This window comes from Stegodyphus dumicola, chromosome 3 (genome assembly GCF_044657685.1).
Source record: "Stegodyphus dumicola isolate Sdum_Otavi_A_Nest chromosome 3, ASM4465768v1".
Taxonomy (NCBI): Eukaryota; Metazoa; Arthropoda; class Arachnida; order Araneae; family Eresidae; genus Stegodyphus; species Stegodyphus dumicola.
Window position 1 is genome coordinate 21,976,280 of NC_140770.1, and position 20,116 is coordinate 21,996,395.

Sequence of the window (20,116 nt, forward strand, 5' to 3'; positions counted from 1 at the left end):
ATTAAAATATGTTTGATAATCCAGCTCATCTGCATTCTGGTTGAGCATTCAGCACACAATCTCAGTTTCAGAAAACCATTCTAATCCACACAACCTTGGGTCTCAAGGTGTATGGATTATTGCATTAAATGATTTTGTCTAGCTGTCAAGTTCTTTGACCATATCTATAGCAAGCTGTGTTATATACAATAAAGGGCTGGTAGTCACACACACAAAAAAAGGTCATAAAAGTAAAAATACACTTTATTGCCTATTGTCAAAAGATATTACAAGGCAAGTCTGTTTTACATAAGATGTTGCATACAATTTAATACTTGTATTCTTTAATAAATACTGTTTCTCACAGCTAGGAAAGAGTTAACAGATATATTTTGGCAGTACATATTTGAATTAAGTTTTTATCAAATTAATGTTAAAAAATCTTTTGCATACAAGTACACAATATATACAAGCACTGTTTCTTTAAATGCAAGAAAATGTCAATTTGTACAACATATGCATTTCACGGAGAATGAGAAAATATAAATATTAAATAGATACACAAAAATGGGAGCCTAATCAATAAATAAGTTACCCAATGAAGGATATCATTGATTATGAAAATTAGTTTAAAAGATATAAATAGGTAAAACATATGGACACACATCTCGAGCAGCTGCACCTCTGAACCTACGTTCGTAGAATCCAGCAATGGAAATGCACAGTTGCACAAGGAATAAATTTTAAATCTTTCAACATTTTTAATATATTAGAGAAAGGATTTTTATTATCAGAGTTTTATAGAATAAAGACAGAATTTTGTGCATATTATACAGATGTTTTCCTTTTTCACATGAGATATCACTTACATACCTAACTAGTCAAATATACATATCAAAGTTTCCTGTGGTGTTCAAAATATTAAAATTTAGAGTGCAATTTCTTCCCCCATCCTTGAATTAAGGAAGTAAAATCATTCATGCTTTTTAACACAAAAACAAATATTTATAACTTCAATTGTTTTTCAAGTTCTTGAGCAATAGCATCCAAGAAGTCCATAGTATATAAATAATCAGATTCTTTTACACTAGAAAAGAAAATAAAATTTAATTGGAAAGAGTATAAAATATTTTAAATTACTCATTTAATATTCACACAAGGATATATGACATCGTTACACAACTTAACTTACATATATTAAAAAATATAATGAATAACAGCAACTGATATAAAGTGAACAAAAGCTTGTCATTTTTTATGTTCCATTTGAAGAGGAAATGCAATGGAAGGTTGGTATGATCACTGACCTGCATTAATACAGGCATGTTACAAACGTATGCAAGCAATCATAGCTCAACCAGTGTAGAAGAGAATTGAGATATTAAAATAGCTCATTTGTTGTTTGCTGTATTACTTTAAGGTGGACCTGCTAGCAGCTGCTTCAAGTTGGTGAACAGTCAAGCATTTGAGGAGAATGCCATGAAAGAACACCTGTCAGTCATTGCTCAAATTCAGTTTGAGAGCTCTGAGCTATTGTAATGAACCTTGCAATGGGTGAACACTGAAGCAAAAAAGATACGTCCTGAAAGACAACAGCAGTAAACCGCCTCACGAATTTCCCGAATACTTTCAGATTTTCGAGAAAACAATCAGACTTCATCATCATTACATAAAGAAAGTGTACAAGTTGAGGAAGTACATACCAAACACATTGTTGGCAGCCAACAGGAAAAATGACTGCTGTCTTGGCAACGCATACTCATACTTGGTTGAGTGTTTATGAGTACCAAAGTAGGTATAGTATGACATTCCCAAGCATTCCAGGCATTGGTGCCTCAGCAACTCAAGACCACCTCTGTACCCACAAGAGACCATGCTCTGTGTTAGATAAATTAGTCACCAAGTCGTGCATATGAGCTACGAAAACACCAGATTGCACCATCACTGAAGACCCTTTACTCACAGCAATTACAGTCTGTACAGTACACACTGCTGCAGAAGGAGCCAATGTTGCTCAAATGCAAGGGTATCCTGTACTTCCACAATAACGCAAGACTACACATAATGAGGACAACCAGGAATACCATTCAGCAACATCGCTAGGAGACAGTTGTGCTCGCGAAACATACGGCTTAATTTACTACATCTTTCGTTCCCTCCATGGAAAATATTTTTGGACATACATTTATATAAAATTCTTTGCTACATTTTTACAAACCGTTCTTTACTTCCTCAAAATTTCCTACAATAGTTTACCTTTGTGTTAACATTATTTTACTTTTATATAATTATATCTAAAAGTATAACAGTTGCAACAGCAGTACATCACCAGTGTGACAATAAAATTGAACAACATCCCCATCTGGCAAAGAATGACTATTAAAGGAGCAGTCTGCACAACTGACTTCCAAGATTTTTTCTTGTCTTATTTACTCTGCAACCTGGAAATTGGCAATGATTGACCCCACTAGCTTGCCCAGGTGTACCAGTTTTACGTCCAGTAAATCTTGACTACGTAATTCTTAAATTACCAGTGTATTTTACAGTGCAAACAATCCAAATTTAAGGCAAAAATTACAAAGGGAGGAAGGGAACTAAAACCCAAACGGACAACCTAAAATCTGCACATCTTGGTCCTATTATATGTGGATTATCATAATTCTATTTGATATACATAATATTTCATAACAACATTTTAATACAAGATTCCAGTTTTTATAAATAAAAGATAATGTAAAAAACTTCTAATAGTAGTGAAAAACTTTACTTTTTAATTCCATGAATGCAACCAGCTAAATCTTTTGTCATCTTCCCAGAATCCACTGTGTCGACACATGCCTTCTCCAAAGTTTTACAAAACCTGCAATAAAAGTATTCAATCAAAATGTAGAATTTTATTTTATTTGAACTACAGTGAATATATTTCTGATTATAAAAAATAATGATTTTCTAGAATGGATAAAAAAATCTGGAAGATTTAACCTTATTACACTCAGAATAAAAATGCTAAGACTACTTACTATTAATTTAAACAGCCAGTTAAAAAAATAATCACTTGCATTTCACAACAAAAAAGAGGGAATTTATTCAGTTTTAAGACATTTTCTCCCCCCTTTCCGCATGCCTTCGTGGTGTAATTAGAAATGTACACCAAAATAATCTGGATTGGTGTCGTTAAACATTGCATCTATTTAAAATATTGACATTTATTAACTAGCTTTCATCAAAAAATACAGTACACTTTAAATTAAAGGAACTGAATGTTAAATCATTATCTTATCATTTTGGCAATTGTAGTTATCATGAATTTGTTAGCTCCCAACATCGAGTGAACAAAGTTCTCTAGTACAGCAGTGACCTTGGAGCAATAAAAGTCACCATGTGTCTGAGAGTATTTTGCAGTTAAGCCTAACATGTCAAAATAATTCTATAAAACCTGCTTTTCTATCTAAATATTTGGACTCACATGTGTTACTTAAATATTACTTCTTATAACATAAACAGAAAATCATAAGACTTAAAAAATTAAAAATTCAGAATAAGTACCTAAGAAAAGTTAATTGGCAATAATTATTACATTCTTAAATTAAAATTTTTTCTGTGCAATAATGAAGTAAAAAAAACTTCATTTAAATACCAGTATTTATTATATCTATGAACACTCGTCGTTAGTGCCGTGCATTTTCATAGAATAAAATAATAAATAATATTCAACAGTCCAGAGTACTGTTCAGCAAGTTTTCACAGCAGTTTCACATAATACAGTCAAAAGTCGTTAATTCGGACACCCATAATTCGGAATGATCTATAATCCGGACCTCAAAGCTAAAAACTTTCTGCGCATGTGCCGCATTGACACATGCGCATAGGCGTTTACGCGTGCACGTAAGACCTCTTACGACTGCGCATTTGCGTGTGCGCAAGAGCAGAATACATTTTCGCGTATGCGTTTTATGTATAACGGACGGTATAATCTAAAATTATCTAATTATCTATTTCAGTTAATGTTGATGATTGCGTTGTTCCTTAATTTTCGAATTTAATCCGGCTTACTATTTTTTGCAGACTGTAAGAGCAATACTATAAAAGTAAACTTGAACTTTCGATTATGTCAAATAGAATTTTTGATTCTGGAGCTCCCAAAGGATCGTACAAAACGAAAGTATGTTTTGATGTCCATCAAACAAAAAGTGGAATTGCTGCAAAAAATGGATAAAGACATGAAGAACATGACAGAGAGGTTAGTGAAAACGAAAAAATTTGATTGACAAGTTAGTCGGTATTCTCGGCACAGCAATTAACGAGACTTGAACAGCGGAACTTTGTAAGCGAACAAAAAATTATGTCTGTTTATAGAATTAAAGAGAATGTATTATCACACAAAAAACGAAACAACTTACAATGAAAGAAATGTTTAATAAAGTAAACAAATAAACATTAAGCTTTTTTTTTTTTTTTGTAAATTTTGATACCCTTTAGATCATAATTGTTCTTTATTTCATAAATTACGGTTTCATATTTTTAATTTTAGAATTTCTGCATGCCATCTTACGCGATCTAAACTGATGATCTATAATCTGGAAAAATCGATAATCCGGAAACGCTGAAGTCCCAACGAGTCCGGATTAACGACTTTTGACTGTATATGCACTTTTAGAATTTGAAAAAAATGTCCCGTTCCAAGATATCAAATGTGATATAGTGGGCCATCAATCAGTGACACTTTGCTCTTGTATGGCATTTGATACAGAGGGAAACTGAGCCATATCATATATAATAGGCTGGGAGCAAAGCGGTTAGAAAAAAAAAGACTGGTATATCTTATGTGAAGATTTAAAAAAATTACAGTGGGGGGAGAGGGTCTTAACAATGCTATATAACTACATAGAGCAGAAAAAAAATCTACATAATGTGAAAAATTATATACTGCAACAAGATTATTCCAAAATCTAATTTTTATGTAACCCTTGATACTAAGTATAATTTCATATTATCTTACATACGAAAGATAATTACAGATTTTAAAGAAAAGAATCATACTTCTTCAAGTCTTGATTCGAGTCCAATTTCGCCCTATGTTCTAAGCCTCGTGTCCATGCAAAGATACTAGCAATAGGATTTGTACTTGTTGGTTTACCCTAGAAACAAAATTAAATACATTAGAGAAATGCTATACTAAATCCACAGTAACAACTTAGGCATATGTTACTTACTTTCTAGTCTTTCTTTTCTATTAGGAAAATCACTCTTCCTATACTTATTATTCAGCATGTAAGTTTTGCTAATTTGAGGCTGTGTTCAGACGACGGCGTAAGGGGCATAGAGGCGTAGTCATAAGGGCATAAAATACGGGAATTCCATTCACACTTGCGAGAACGGGGTGTAAGCTGTGGCCAATGAGAGAAGCTAAATTTGTGCATGCGTGGATGTGTCTACAACTTTCCTGCGCTGTTCTCCTGCTCGATTGATTTCCCGCGTTCGCTCTGCTTGTTTTGCGACAGCGAAATCTTCTGTCGAACGCTGCTTCGTTTTAGCTTCGCTCTGATTGGTCGACGCTTATCCCAAACTCGGCGTAAAGTTTAAAACTTTGAACCCTATGCCACGAGCTCTAAACCAGATTTTGTGATGTTGCACAGACTGGTTGCCTTGGCAACGGAGCTCGCCTTTAACCACTTATGCCCTTTATGCCCCCGCCTGAACGAAGCTTTAAGTGCAAGTGTGGTTAGAAAATACATATAGTGAAAGTTTTAATATGGATGACATTAAGATTGGATTGGTTTGGTCTATTTCAGGGCTTTTAAACTTTTTTTAGTCGCGACCCCTTTTTATCACTGAGATTTTTCCACAACCCCATACGATACGACCTCATATTTATGAAAATTTTGTGGACCCCATGAGCATTGTGCAAATTCGACACACATGAGTGAAACTGGCACTTTTTTCACTTGTACTCTAATATACTATTGCAGTTTAAGGTCATTAACTTTAATTTCTAATTTTAAGACATAGAACAATGTGAAAATTTTAAATAAATTACAGACAAAATGACAGTGTCACATGCAAAGCAAGTAAAATGAATGTTTAGATTATAAAAAGAATGCACTGAAACGTTTATATTTTTTTCTTTGTACTTACTATCTTATTTTTTTGTACTTTCTATCTTTATCTATTTTCAGATACATTACGTAAAAATATTTGGTAATTGCAAAATTATTATAATAAGGTAAAGAAATATCAAAATTTCTAAACTTTTTGGTGACCCCCTGCTGCAGGTCCCACGACTCCCATGGGGGTTGCGACCCACAGTTTAAGAAACTCTGGTCTATTTGATTATGGCAAAGCATGCTAAAAAAAGTTTAACGAAGGCATGTCTTCATGGAGGATTTTTTAAAGGAAATGACATATCAATGTTACACATGGGTACAACCACGAAAACATCCATACAGCCAATCATGCACCTGGAATTGAATCCACATTAAACTACCAGTATCCAGTCATTTTAGCTGGTGGACATGGATCGCATGGAATATTATATGGCTGGTGAATAAACATTTGCGTATAATCACAGCCATTTATTATTGACTAAGCATTTTTGAAGCAGACATATACAACTAAACTAGCACAAGACATTCATTCAATATTCTATAATTATACAGTTACACTTTCTATGATTTTACAATAAAACTGAAATATGAAAGAGAAGCTGAGAAGAGATGCGTAGATTCCAATATGGATATCTAAGATTTTGGTCGGTAAAATTTAACATTGCTAAAAAACTTTTTAGGTTGCATTATAAAAGAATCATATGCCTGGGCTTAATTTTTAAATTAAGTTCAAAGAGATTTGGCACTGTTTTGTGATCAGAGCCAGATACAGAAATGTATGTATGCCAGTATGTATGTGTTCATGGATGCATGTATGTACATATGTATATGTGTGTACACACGTGCATACAAACATTTCTTTATCCAGTCATGATAACAGAAAAGTACCAGGGATTTATTAAGTTACTATTTTAGGTCAGAAAAAGGAAATAACTAAATTAAAAAGACAAAGGACTATTGCAAAACAAACAAAGTTCAAATTTTACATTATGTTTAATTTATCTTAAATATACATATTTATATTAGAAATAATAAATCAGTTATATCCTCAAAAATCTGGAAGTTTAAAGAATAGTTTTCCTAAAATTATTTTCACAGTTAGCTTTAATTTCTGCAGTAACCGAGAACATAATCTTTGAAATTCTTGATACAAGAATGTTACCTTTATACTATACATATATACTATATGTAAAATTTACATAAAAAGATAAACCTCTAAATAAATGCCGATTTAAAAAAGTAATAATCAAGTTCTAATACTTTAAAAAAAAAGTACCTTTTGGTGCTCTCGATAATGCCTGGTGACTGTTCCATGAGCTGCTTCAGATTCAATGGTTTTACCATCGGGACACACTAATACACTTGTCATCAAACCAAGAGAGCCATAACCTTAAAAAATATATGAAAGGATATAAACATAAAACAAAGATCTCATGAAAAAAATTACCAAGAATGCTTTTAAAATACATAATTCAGCCTCAAAGTGTTATCATATTATACATCTATATATGTGAAATACAGATACACATTGAAAAATAATACAATCAAACCTCGCTCAACAAGCACCTCCCATAATACGTTATTTGCATAACGAGCAAAACCTTTAATGAGTTCTTAATGTTTCTCAGAATGAATGACATGGAGACTTCATGATGTCACATGCAAGATCCTGCATTCATTTCGGCTATCAGCGTTCATTTAGCTACCATCTGAAAGTCATTTGTGAAAGTTGTATTCGGATACGTTGTGTATTTCTTAGTACAATTTTTAAGCATGCTTACAAATTCACGCCCACAGAAAATGACAGAAAAAGATGGGGTAAGAGAAGAAAAAACCACCACAGAAGTCAGATGCCAAATAAGAAGCAAGAACAAAGTGTGAGCGTGGTTAACTTGGTATGCACATATAATTGGCCTACAACAACGATTTGTACTATCCTCAAAGACAAGAATAAGATTAAGGAGTTAGACACTTCAAAGGATGTCAAAAGAATATCCACTTATCCTCGATGATACTGAAAGAGTGCTTCTCACACAGATCAATGAGAAACAAATGCAAGGTAACACTATTAATGAAAAAATAATTTGTGAAAAGAAACTAATTTTTGCCAAGTTTATTAAGAAGATGCAAGGAATATCAACAGATAAAGAAGAAGCATTTAAAACAAGCCATGTGTGGTTCAAAAAGTTTAAGAGAAGAACTGGTATCCACAACATAGTGAGGCACAGAGCAGCAGCAAGCTAAGCAGCATAAAGGCAGCGAAGAACTTTGTTGGCACATTCAAGAAACTTGTAAATTCTAAGTGTTATGTACCGCAGCAAGTTTTTAAATTGTGATAAGACGGGTTTCCTCTGGAAAAAAGGGCCAAAGCAAACTTATATTACTATTTAGCAGAGAAGAAGACATTGGTGGGACACAAGCCAACAAACGACTCTTGGGGTACTGTTTTGTGCAAATGCAAGTGCCAATTTGAAAGTTAAACTACTGCATATTTACCATTCAGACAATCTACAAGTCTTTATGAAGTAAAGTCCAAAAGAAAATGTTAAATGACATATGAAGGTCTAACAACAAAGCATGGTGGGCAGTTACATTTTTACAGATTAGATCAATGAAGTGTTTGTTCCAACGGGGGGGGGGACTACTCGAGATGAATTTGCCATTCTGCACCTTGCTTATTTTGGATAATGCTCCTGCACATACTCCAGGCTTAAAAGATGACCTTGAAGAATTTTAATTCATAGAGATTAAGGTAGTGCCTTCTAACACCTCTCCTTTACTTCAGCCTATGGACCAGTAGGTCATCGCAAATTTTAAAAAACTCCACACTAATGTGATTTCTTAGCATTAATTTGAGGTAACTGAAGGAAACAATCTCAAGAAAACCTTTGATAAGACCACTTTCACATTGCTGCCTGCCTCAAGATGATCAACAAGGGGTGAGAGAACCCTTATTTTTGCAATGAATTGTCGAACATACTTCAAAGGGTTTCAGTAAGTGCCTGTGGAGCCTGTAATCGATGAGATTGTGTTTCTAACCAAAATTATGGGCCCAGAGATGAATAATAATGACACTGATGAGCTAGTAGAAAGTACAGCCAAGAGTTGACCATTGAAGAGTTTATGAATCTGAAGTTAAGTTGTGGGGAAGATTTCTTTAAGGGAAGAGGTAACAGCCTCAACCTTCAAAGTGAAATAAGAGAGATGGTGGAAGCATGGGAAATTCTTACATCACCGTAATAAAACAGTAGTTATACGTGTTACAAATTATTCAACAATAATGCTGTGTCTCATTTTCATTAAATTCTCAAGCGTAGGCAAAAACAAATGTCTTTAGACAACTTTCCTGTGAAAAAGGATCTATAATTAATAATAAATTATTACAAATTCGTTTCAGTATTTTGTTTGAAATGGAACACATTGACCTATTTTACATCAATTTCTATGAAAAACATTAGTTTGCTTAATGAATATTTTGCATTACAAGTAAGAATTGGAAACAAATTATGCTCATTAACCACTTAACTGCTTCATTTTCCTGCCATATTGTGACCAAAAATAAGCATCTTTTTTACATAAACAATTCTGCATTCTAATTGATTGTATGAATTCAAATCGGCAGTCAAAACGGTTACAAGCATTGTATTTATTCATTTAAGATGATTTTTATTTACGGCAAAATTAAGACATTTTTACTTAAAGTTGGCTTTTTTTTTTTTCTGACGAAACTGCAAAACTAGAAAGAACACATTACAGGAGATAAATGTGAAATAAGTGAATTTGCTGTGAAAGGAAATCATGATGGTGGAGGAGGAGTACTAGTGTCCATTTCACAAAAGTTCCGAACCTGAGTTAGATCATTTGTACTTTTCCGTTTCCTCATCATCAATCATCTGGAGAATTCTGATAAAGAACTTTCAGGGCTACCAGAATCATTAATTTGTTATGAGCCATTTACTGTCATCCATCATTCTTTTATTTCAAGACATTGGAGATTTTATTTCAAGAATTGTCATTTATTTCAAGACAAAATTCCAAAGAAATACTATTTGCAAAAGTTAATACGCTGAACATATGCAAAAAAACTCGTTGAATTTCTTCGCCTAATGAAATGCGGTACAACCTATCCTAGAACTGATTTTACAATTCAATCTTTCCTACACTACTAGAGACATCTACTAGAAAGACTGCAAAGTAAAAAATGTAAAACAGTCGGGAAAATCAGTGGACTGGTATAGGAATATACATTGCTCGAGTGGTGTACGGCAAATAAAAAAAAGTCCCTTTCTGTGGCAGCAAACATACTTCCTATAGCACGGATCAATTTAGCAATCCAAAGCAAAAGCAAAATTTTATATTCCTGTAGCATGGAGATTTGGGGGGGAAAATTAAACACAATTTAGTAGATCCAGCTCTCCCCCCCAAAAAAAAACACTAAAAGGGCATGTTAATATGGGCAATTCAATTTGCGAGACAAAGCCTAATGTCATTCATAAAGTTGCTAAGATACAGACCTAATCTGGTGAATATTCTTTGTTTCAAGAAAATCATAGACCTAAGGTCTGTGCTGTTCGGTGTCCGCCGATAACATCACGGCAAAAACATCATGGACGAAAACGTCGCGGAGAAAACAACGCAAGGTGAAAACGTCGTGCTACAAAACATCGTGGGAGAAAACATCGCAGTTCTAAAACATCGTGGTACAAAACATCGTCGTAGAAAATAAAGCGGTTAAAAAACATCGCAGGTTAAAAACATCGTCGTCGAAATATCGCGATAAAAAATAATGTATCAACAAATCATCGCAGGACGATAACATCGCAGACCTGCTTTTTTCAGGCTTTAATAATTGTAAATGGATATTCCCATAATGATTTGTGAGCGCAAGGTGTAAAGAAGGATAAATTTTACTTTCACATATTTTATTAACTAATAAATTTTTGCTGAAAACGTAAGAAGGAAACTTAAGCATAGAAAATTAAATTTAACTTATAGATTATACTTTTCATGAAATATTACCAGTAAAAACTTTACAAAAATGATTTATTAATGGCCTTTGTTAGTTAACTATGTCGGTTTAAAACTCTATTAAGTGCTATAAGTTGCATTAATTTTTTATGCTTAAGTTTCCTTTTTATTTTCTCAGCAAAAATTTATTAATTAATAAAAAGTCTGAAAGTAAAAATTATCCTTCTTTCCATCTTGCGCTCACAAATCATTACGGGAATATCCATTTACACTTATTAAAGCATGCCTGAAAAAAGAATGTCTGCGATGTTATCGTCATGCGATGATTTGTAGATACTTTATTTTTTACCACTTTATTTATTTGCGATGTTTTCGGCTGTAACCGTGCTGTTGATAAAAATGTACTGAGCACCAACTCCATAAAAATGTACTGAGCTCCAGGGCTATTTATAGGAAGTAAGCATCTCATCATGCAAACTATACAAGAACATAACTTTTGTTATGTCTATCCATATACACTGGCTATAAAGAGATAAATTTAAGGTCTAGTCATACAAGGATTAATCTTGCAGTATACTATTTCACAAGAGTCTAAACTATAAAAAAAATGTATTTTACATTAGGTGTGGTATATTTAATTATGGCAAAGCACACAAGGGCTATCTGCCTAAGAGGAGGGATGCCTTTCGTGGAGGACTTTCTAAGGGAAACTGGCTCGTATACACGTTACACATGGGGAAAACCACGAAAACACCCATGCAGCCAGCCCGTTCGCGGGATTCGAACCTCGGACCGAACTACCAGTGTTCAGCGACTTTACCGCTCAGCCGCTAGTGGGAGTATTTTACATTAGGCAAACATCTATTATGAATGAAAAACATGAATCTGTATTTAGAGATAATTTAATTTTTAAATGAAGTTGAGAAAATCTAATGTTTCACTTCCCATAAAAGAAATATCCCCCCACATAAAAAAAGCATGCATGAATGCCCATAATGAATCATCAATGGCCAAGGTACTTGCATTTTGAAAATAATGAAAATTAAAAAATTAAAAGTGGCTTTTGATATTTGGTAAATTTTGTAACCACCATGACATTTAGAAAAAAGTTTGTAAAAAAAATTTTTTATACAGTCCCGCCACTTATTAATATTAATATCACTTTCATTCCAAGCATATTTAAGCTGATGAGTTTAATCTGTTTAGTAAGACAGTAATTAAAAATTAATCTAAATATGAATACCTAAATTATTAGTTACAAATTAATGCTAAAATTAAATTATTAATGAAACTTGGAATTTATTATTTATTAATTTAGTTTATAAAAAAATTCATAACTATGTACCTAATAGAACTTTAAACTTTTATAAAGAACTGTTCTAATCCTATTGTTTCGCATTGTTCATCGAGAGTCTCTGAACTGCATTTTCAAGTTTGTAAAACTGTTGGTAACTTTTCTATCTCCACTTTTAATTCAACAGTTCTTCTTGGAGTTTGCAGTGCTTTTCTCGAATCAGCTGAGGTTGGCATGTAGTCACTTTCACTGTCAGTTTCTGAAAGGTCTTTTTAACATTTTCTATAACATGGTTATCTGGTTTTTCATGTGCTGTCTTGCAATATATTCTAAAAATAAATCTTCATAATTTTCCTAACTGATGTCTGAAATATTAGGAATAGTTTGCAGATGCTCAGTGGCTTCTTCTAAATAAAAACCACATTTTCTAAAGCAATTTCTAACTGTGACTGCTTTCCATGAGTGGACTATAATATGCATAGCCTCTAGCAAAGATAGTCTTAATTACCTCATTTATTTTCACAAGGTTCAATTTTATTTTATTAATTTTTTTAATGACACCTTTTCTGTAATTACATTTGAAAGCTTTTATAATACTTGTCTAATGGCTGAATGATAAAAGTAGTACCATAATTTCTGGAAGAAACGCTGCGGCATTTACGTGTTTAAAACTTAAATTTTCAGTGGGGGCGGCGTTTCTACCCATGTGGCATTTAGGTGCACTAAAAATAAAATATTTCCTATGATGATCATTGTACATAGTTTGGATGGCCTTGTCATTGTGCATAGATTGGTGCTGTTCCCACACAAAAGATCACTCAGTTGCTTTTTGCGAACGTTATTTTGTTTACGTTCTTTCCCTTGAACGGACCTACATGCCTTATTCACCCTAAACGAGATCTCAGAACAATAACATTCTCATCAGTTTGAATAGTCTCTTTCCTCTGCCATTCGATGAATCTTCCAGGACCCATCCTCTTTCCACCCCTGCCTTTTCTGCAATTGTTTTCAAAGGCGGACACGACTCCACCTGCCTCACAATAACGAACTCTGATGTATTTCCCCTTCAGCATGAATGGATTTTTCTTGGCATTCTGCCAAATACAGATCCCATCAGTTAGGCTACAAGTACTTGTTGGATAGTTTTTAATTAGGGAGCGGAAAATTTTTGAAAATGTCTCTAAACGGCACAGAAGCTATACATTTCTTACCTTTAATTTATTTTTGAGTTATGGTTTCATTTCATGCATTTTTCTTAACTGGTATGTCATATATCAGGACTTAGGTTGACTTTTTGCATCTGTACGGCCCACGACAATGTCACGAGCAATTTAATCTATTGCCGCGTTTCTGTGTAATTTTAATTTCTTTCCCGCCATTTTTCTCGAGTGCGGCGTTTACGCTGATGCGGCCTTTCTTCCAGAAATTACAGTATTTGCAGAAAGAAACACTATTTTATAATGTTTTTCAGACCGATATCAGAGGGATGTCCAGCACAGTTACACAACAGTAAAGCTTTTTTTTTATTTTGTTTTGTTTTTCAATTCTCTGTCCCATTTGAAAAAGGAAATCAGTAAAAATGATGCTTGTCATTCATGAGTTCTTGTTATAATGTCAAGTTAAAGGCAAATTCTTGACTCCTTTTAAGCATTGATGCTTTCCACTCTTTTCAATAACCACTTCAAGTCTTTTTAATTGTTACACCCATATTGCACATTGATAGCAGAGTAGCTTTTCTTTAAATTTTTTAAAACCAGCTTACCGTTTTACATTTGAACATTAATGAGTACTCCAATAATGCTTTGTAAAACAGACCAGTTTCATCTGCATTATAAATTTGATGCGGCTTGCATTCTTTTGGAAACCCATGTAAAACGTCTTTTATTCATTTATCAGCCGAATAATGGTCTGCCCCTTGATTCTTTTCCAAAAAAGTGTTATTTCTCTCTTTCCATTTGCAGGCGTCCATCAGTTGGAACAAAATTTTCTCCTAGTATTTTAGCAAATTCTACATCCTCCTGTCACCTACTTTGTCATCAATTTTATTTCTTTTTTTAAGTAAACTGCATTAATGCTGTTTGAAAAATCCCATGCAAAGTTTCTTCTCTTTGGCTTCCTTGACCAAATGTATCAATGTTTCAGTTATTTATCCTTTTCTTTCTTTCTTTTTTTTTTTTTTTTTTTTTTTTTTTTTGTTTGTTTGTTTGTTTTGTTTTGTTTCAGGCTTAATTCATTTCATTTAGGGATTTCCAAGTCATGTTAAGAGTCACGTGCACAACAAATAAAAAATGTCTGTTCCAGTGATTTAATCAAATACAAAATTCCAGCAGGAAGATTGCACTTTTGTTCTGTCAAGTTGACCTGTCACTTCGTGGTTATTATAGACATAATCAATGCTTTCTTTTCTTTTTCCTTCAGCCTACAACAGCTACTATCCTTTTCCAATCAAAGATACATAATGTATGCATTTCATAATATTTTCAGAGAATACCTTGCAAACTTAATGTGTGTTAGGCACATCCATCCGATCTCAGCTAAATATTCAAGAAAGGGAATCAATGTTCACTTTAGAACCTACTCTTTAATCCTGGGAAACATTCATTAATTTATAATCAAAACTTGTTTCCAATGCCTCTAGGAAAACTCTTTTATTAATCATAACAATATTCTGTCTCTCCCATCTCCACTCTGGACAAAAATTTTCAAACAGTGTCTGACAGGAACTAATCCAATCTAATTACACTTGGTCTTGGTTCTAATTACGCTGGCCCTAACTTCTGCTCATGTGAATATTGCGAGCAGCGTATAATATTTCATAGCTGAATTATGAGTCCGCTTCCACAAGAAGTTAAATAATTGATCTATGATAAGATTAGTGGTTGATAGAATACTGTGTTTGTGAAAGCCATGGCACAATGACTCCTTTATTTTGCATGTAGAGTTAGTTTAATTAAATAAAAGTGAGAGAAGCACACTTAATGTGTTGTGTGAATTATTTAATGAACCAGCTGCAGTGAAACATGTTAAGCTTTCGCCACATCTTTTATCAGCCTCAGTCCCCCCCCCCCGGATCAGACTTTACCAGTTCGAGTTTTATTAAGCGGCAGAGATGAGTTTAATTGCAATTTTTCTATTGATTGGTATATATTCATTTTGGTTTCTGGAAATGCTAACACAACAAGCAACTGAGTTTATTAAATGGAGGACACTATATTATAAATTATTTATGAAAACATGGTTCTTAAAATTTACTCCAATAAATGTATAATTCATATCTCATAATGTATGCATTGTTTACTAACCTTGAGCAACGACATCCGACTGCACATCACCATCATAATTTTTACAGGCCCAAACAAAACCACCTGATGATTTCAAAGCTTGAGCAACCATATCATCAATTAGCCTATGTTCATACCAGATTCCAAGGCTCTCGAATTTACTCTTGTAATCCCTAAAATTCCATATCATTAAATAAAATTCATTTACAGTTTCATTCATTTCAAAGCTATTCATACATTAATAATATCAGAACAGTAAGTTAGATAATACAACATAACAAAGATACCTGTCATATATTTCTTGGAAAATATCTTTAAATCTGCCATCATAACTTTTGAGAATAGTATTTTTTGTGCTCAGGTACAAGGGCCATTTCTTCATGGTAGCATATTCAAAACAGCTTTTAGCAAATCCTTTGATTGACTGCACAGAATAAAATATAAAATCATCTTTAAAATACATATAAAACTAAACAAATTTTTTTAGAATTTAAAATACCTTAATGTTTCTATCTGTACACTAATTGTAACATAACACATAACATACAACTTACATCATCTGTATTATACATTCCCATTGTCACTCCTCCGGATTCTTGAAAATTAAAGACCTCAACTTTCTTTGCGCCACTTCCATCATGGGGTGTATATAAAATTTCAACTCTGCCAGGTTTTTCTATTACAAGATCTGTGCACTTGTACTGAAAAAATCATGAAGTATTTTTAAATTACAATTTAAAACACCACACAATTCATACATATTTTACTTTGAAAAAAGTAATATTTAGAAATACCAGTAAATGAAACAAACTCTACTGATAACTTAGTTTTGAAAATTTTATGAGGAGCTATAATTTTGTTATACCTTCAATACCTATACAAAAAACATGAAAATGCATGAATGTGAACATATATCTCACTTCCAGATATATGCTCTCATTTCGCTGGGCTACATTAAGAAATGTTTTGGCTGAAATTATTCTTTTTCATTAGTTTCAAATGCATCAAAAATTAAACCAGTCTTGAGCAAATCAAAAGCTGTTTTTCAGTTATGGTAAGATCTATGAAATCTTTTATTATTAAATGACAAGTCAAACAATTTTCTATTGCAAGATATATGCACCAATGCTGTCTATTACCCACAGTTTAATTAAATGTACTGTCAATGAAAAGTTTTATAGTGTGTCCATTATGATTCATTCTTTTTTATTGGAATAAGTAACCCATGAATAAAGCTGCCTATGACGGTATTAACAGAGAAAAACTACTTGAAGCAATGCTGGAATTTAATATCCCGAAGAAGGAATTTAATATCCTCACAAGGATGATTTTAAAAAGTGATATGTAAAATAAAAATTTCAACATATCTTTCAGAACCTTTTTATACTATAAAAGGATTAACCCATTAGCCGCTGGTGGTCAAAATAAATGCGTATATAAATGTAACTACCTAAGACATTTTATACCAGCAGATGATTTCGTGTAGGGAATATTATGAAGATTATTTCTGTAAAAAAATATTTGCCTTCAGCAATCATTTTGTTTATAATAATTAATCTCATACTTTAAGCAAAATTTTTGACCGATATTTTTGCTGAAAATATTTTACAAAAGAATCGCCGTCTTTATGAGTGATTTATTTTTAGTCAAGGTCACCGTTTATCAGAACATTACATCAGTCAGATGTTTATATTTGTGTTGGGAAGCAAGGGAAAACAGGTGTTGCGCTGACACAACGTCAGCATGAAACGGGTAGTCAATCTCCTTTTTCACTCATTCCTTTCGATGTTCTGGTTGTTTAAAAATGCCTAGAACGAGGTATCTTACATCCTTCAAAGATTTTTTGGTGAAGAAACAGATGATGATAATGTTAATAATGACCAGAATGAAACTGATATTGTTGTTGTTCCCCCCAAAATTGCAGAAACTAGTGACGAAGAAGAAAGGAATGGCAATGTTTTAAATAATGATAATGATATTTTACAAATTATACTGTTGGGGAAGTTGAAATTCACATAAGAAGTAACTTTCAGCCTTCTAAAAGCAGTTATAGTCATACTAAAAAGTTTAAAAAGCAGAAGATTGAAATCTTGAAGTGGATAAAAAAGGAACTGTTAGTTATGTCTTAGGAATAACATGAAAAAAGAGACAGAAGAGAAATTATAAAAGACAAAATACAAGGTAAAACTAGTGCACAGAGCTGTGGTCTAGGCATTTGTCTCCCTTGAAAATGCAGCAAGGAAGATCAGCCTAATCATTAATGAAGACAAAACTAAATTTACGATTGCATCTAATAAAACTGTTGATAATTTTGTTATACCTTCAACACCTATACAAAAAAACATGAAAACATCACTTCCAGACATATACTCTCATTTTGCTGGGCTACATTAAGAAATGTTTTGGCCAAAATTATCTGAAGATAAACAGTTATATAAACTAATCAACATAACTAAATTTATATAAAACTTTAATAAGGCCTGATGCCCTTTACGGAAGTGAATGTTGGATAGTTAACAGAGCAAAGAAGTACCTGATATCAAATTTTGAAAGAACAATCCAAAGAGTGATCTTTGGACCGGGGTACAACAAAATGACATATGGAGGATTCTCTATAATCATAACCTACATGGAAAATATAGGAAACATGATAAAACTGATATTGTGAGAATCGTAAAGGCATCTCGTATTAGATAGCTGGGCCATGTGTTTAGATATGATGATGCATTTCCAACCAAAAAAATAGCCTTTTTGAGAATTGAGGGGATAAGACGAAGAGCACCCACTAGATGGACAGATGATGTCGAAGAGAATTTAAGGTTCGATGGAGGGCTATTGTGCCAAATGGGGTCAGGTGGAGGAAACTTGGAAAGACAGCCTTGGCCTGTAACAGGCTGTAGAGCTTATGAGAAAGAAGTAACCCATGAAACATTTTGTGTTTATGAAAACCAGATCATAAATAAACTGATGACAAATGTTTGTTTCTTACTGGAATTGCCGAGGAAGGAAAACTGGTTCGTATTCATGTTACACACATTCATGTAGGGATGGTTTTGTTTTCCTCGTGTCTAATATGAATACAAGACAACTGCCATATTCAATTAACCTAACCTAATCCAACCCATCTAGCAAGCCCAAGATTTGATCTTGGGCTGAACTGCCTAGCATTGAGCAATTTTACATTTGGCTACAGGTTTGTTTAAATCTTTCTACAAACAACCATTTGTGGCACATGTTGTCTTATAACATCAAAAATGCAGACTACGTAACATAAATTTTGGAGGTATCAGTTTTAGTCTTTCTGTTTTAAATTTAAAGAGGAAAAATGTGGTTACTACTGAATATATTTATTTTATTCTAGAAATTAAAAATGAACTAAGTAATTACTGAGCAATCAATTTACTGGAAATTAAAACATATTTTTAAAAATATAAACATGAAAAAGGTTACTAACTTGATCTCCATGAGCATGCCTTCCAATTACAATTGGCTTGGACCAACCAGGCACTAGTCGAGGTATAGACTTACAGATTATTGGCTCACGAAATACTGTGCCACCCAAAATGTTTCTTACAGTTCCATTTGGACTTGGCCACATTTTCTTTAAATTAAACTCTGTAAGAAAAACAAATGATATAATTTACAATAAAAAATAGTATGTTGATACAATAAATACTTTAGGTACTTCAAACTAGCGAAATTTGATAAACAGAAAGTGAAAACCGATATTGTTTATGGTTATTATTTATGTATTCTTAAATTGTAAGAAAGTTGAAATACATTACAGACACTACATAGGCATTATATGTAAACTGCAGAATTCAACAAGACCAAAACTTCATGAAAAGAATATCATTAACTTTAAATGTGCCTATAATCACAAATAAAATTCAGGACGCGTCTTCAAATTTTATACTGATTAAAATAAATGGTTTCAATTTAAAGAGAATAAAACTAATGATAATTGTGAAATTTGTGAATAGCAACCAAAGTTAAAGAATAAACAACAGAAACAGTGTTACCTTTAACTCGAGCTTCATCTGGAGTGATTGTAGCACATTTAATACCGACACTGTGTTTCTTAATAGCCATAGCAGCATCTAATGTTACTTGGTCATTTGTTTGGTCTCTATATGGTAGTCCAAGGTCATAATATAAGCATTCAAGCTTTAGATAAGGAAATATCAACTAAAGAAAGAAAAATTCTTAAATAAATATACTTTGATAAAATAATTAAATATACATACATTCTACACACAAAATTTCTTTAAATACTTATATTAATATTACATCATTTTGGAATGGCTTCCCAGCTATTGAATAGCTCACACACTAAACTTCATGGTACTGACAGTTTGTGTCACTATATCTGATCCAATAAAAAAAAAATGGATTGTATAAGAAAAGTAAAAATTCATTAATACATCAAAAACCAAGAGAGATTACCATTGCTACAGCTATCAAAAGAAAATAATTCTAATTGTTTAAGG

At 32.8% G+C, this 20,116-nt stretch overlaps 1 protein-coding gene across 1 annotated transcript in view; it reads right to left on the minus strand.

The window, feature by feature from the left end:
- Positions 1-225: 225 nt before the first annotated feature.
- LOC118188276 (isocitrate dehydrogenase [NADP], mitochondrial-like) overlaps positions 226-20,116 on the minus strand; it is a 66,454-nt gene continuing 46,563 nt past the window's right edge. The window contains exons 3-11 of the mRNA XM_085812636.1: positions 19,649-19,814; positions 19,081-19,241; positions 16,181-16,327; positions 15,914-16,050; positions 15,648-15,799; positions 7,360-7,472; positions 5,020-5,117; positions 2,747-2,839; positions 226-1,066 (exon numbers count right to left, since the gene is read on the minus strand). Coding sequence (XP_085668762.1) covers positions 985-1,066; positions 2,747-2,839; positions 5,020-5,117; positions 7,360-7,472; positions 15,648-15,799; positions 15,914-16,050; positions 16,181-16,327; positions 19,081-19,241; positions 19,649-19,814 — 1,149 coding nt within the window. The 3' untranslated portion in view covers positions 226-984. The remainder of the gene's footprint in view (positions 1,067-2,746; positions 2,840-5,019; positions 5,118-7,359; positions 7,473-15,647; positions 15,800-15,913; positions 16,051-16,180; positions 16,328-19,080; positions 19,242-19,648; positions 19,815-20,116) is intronic.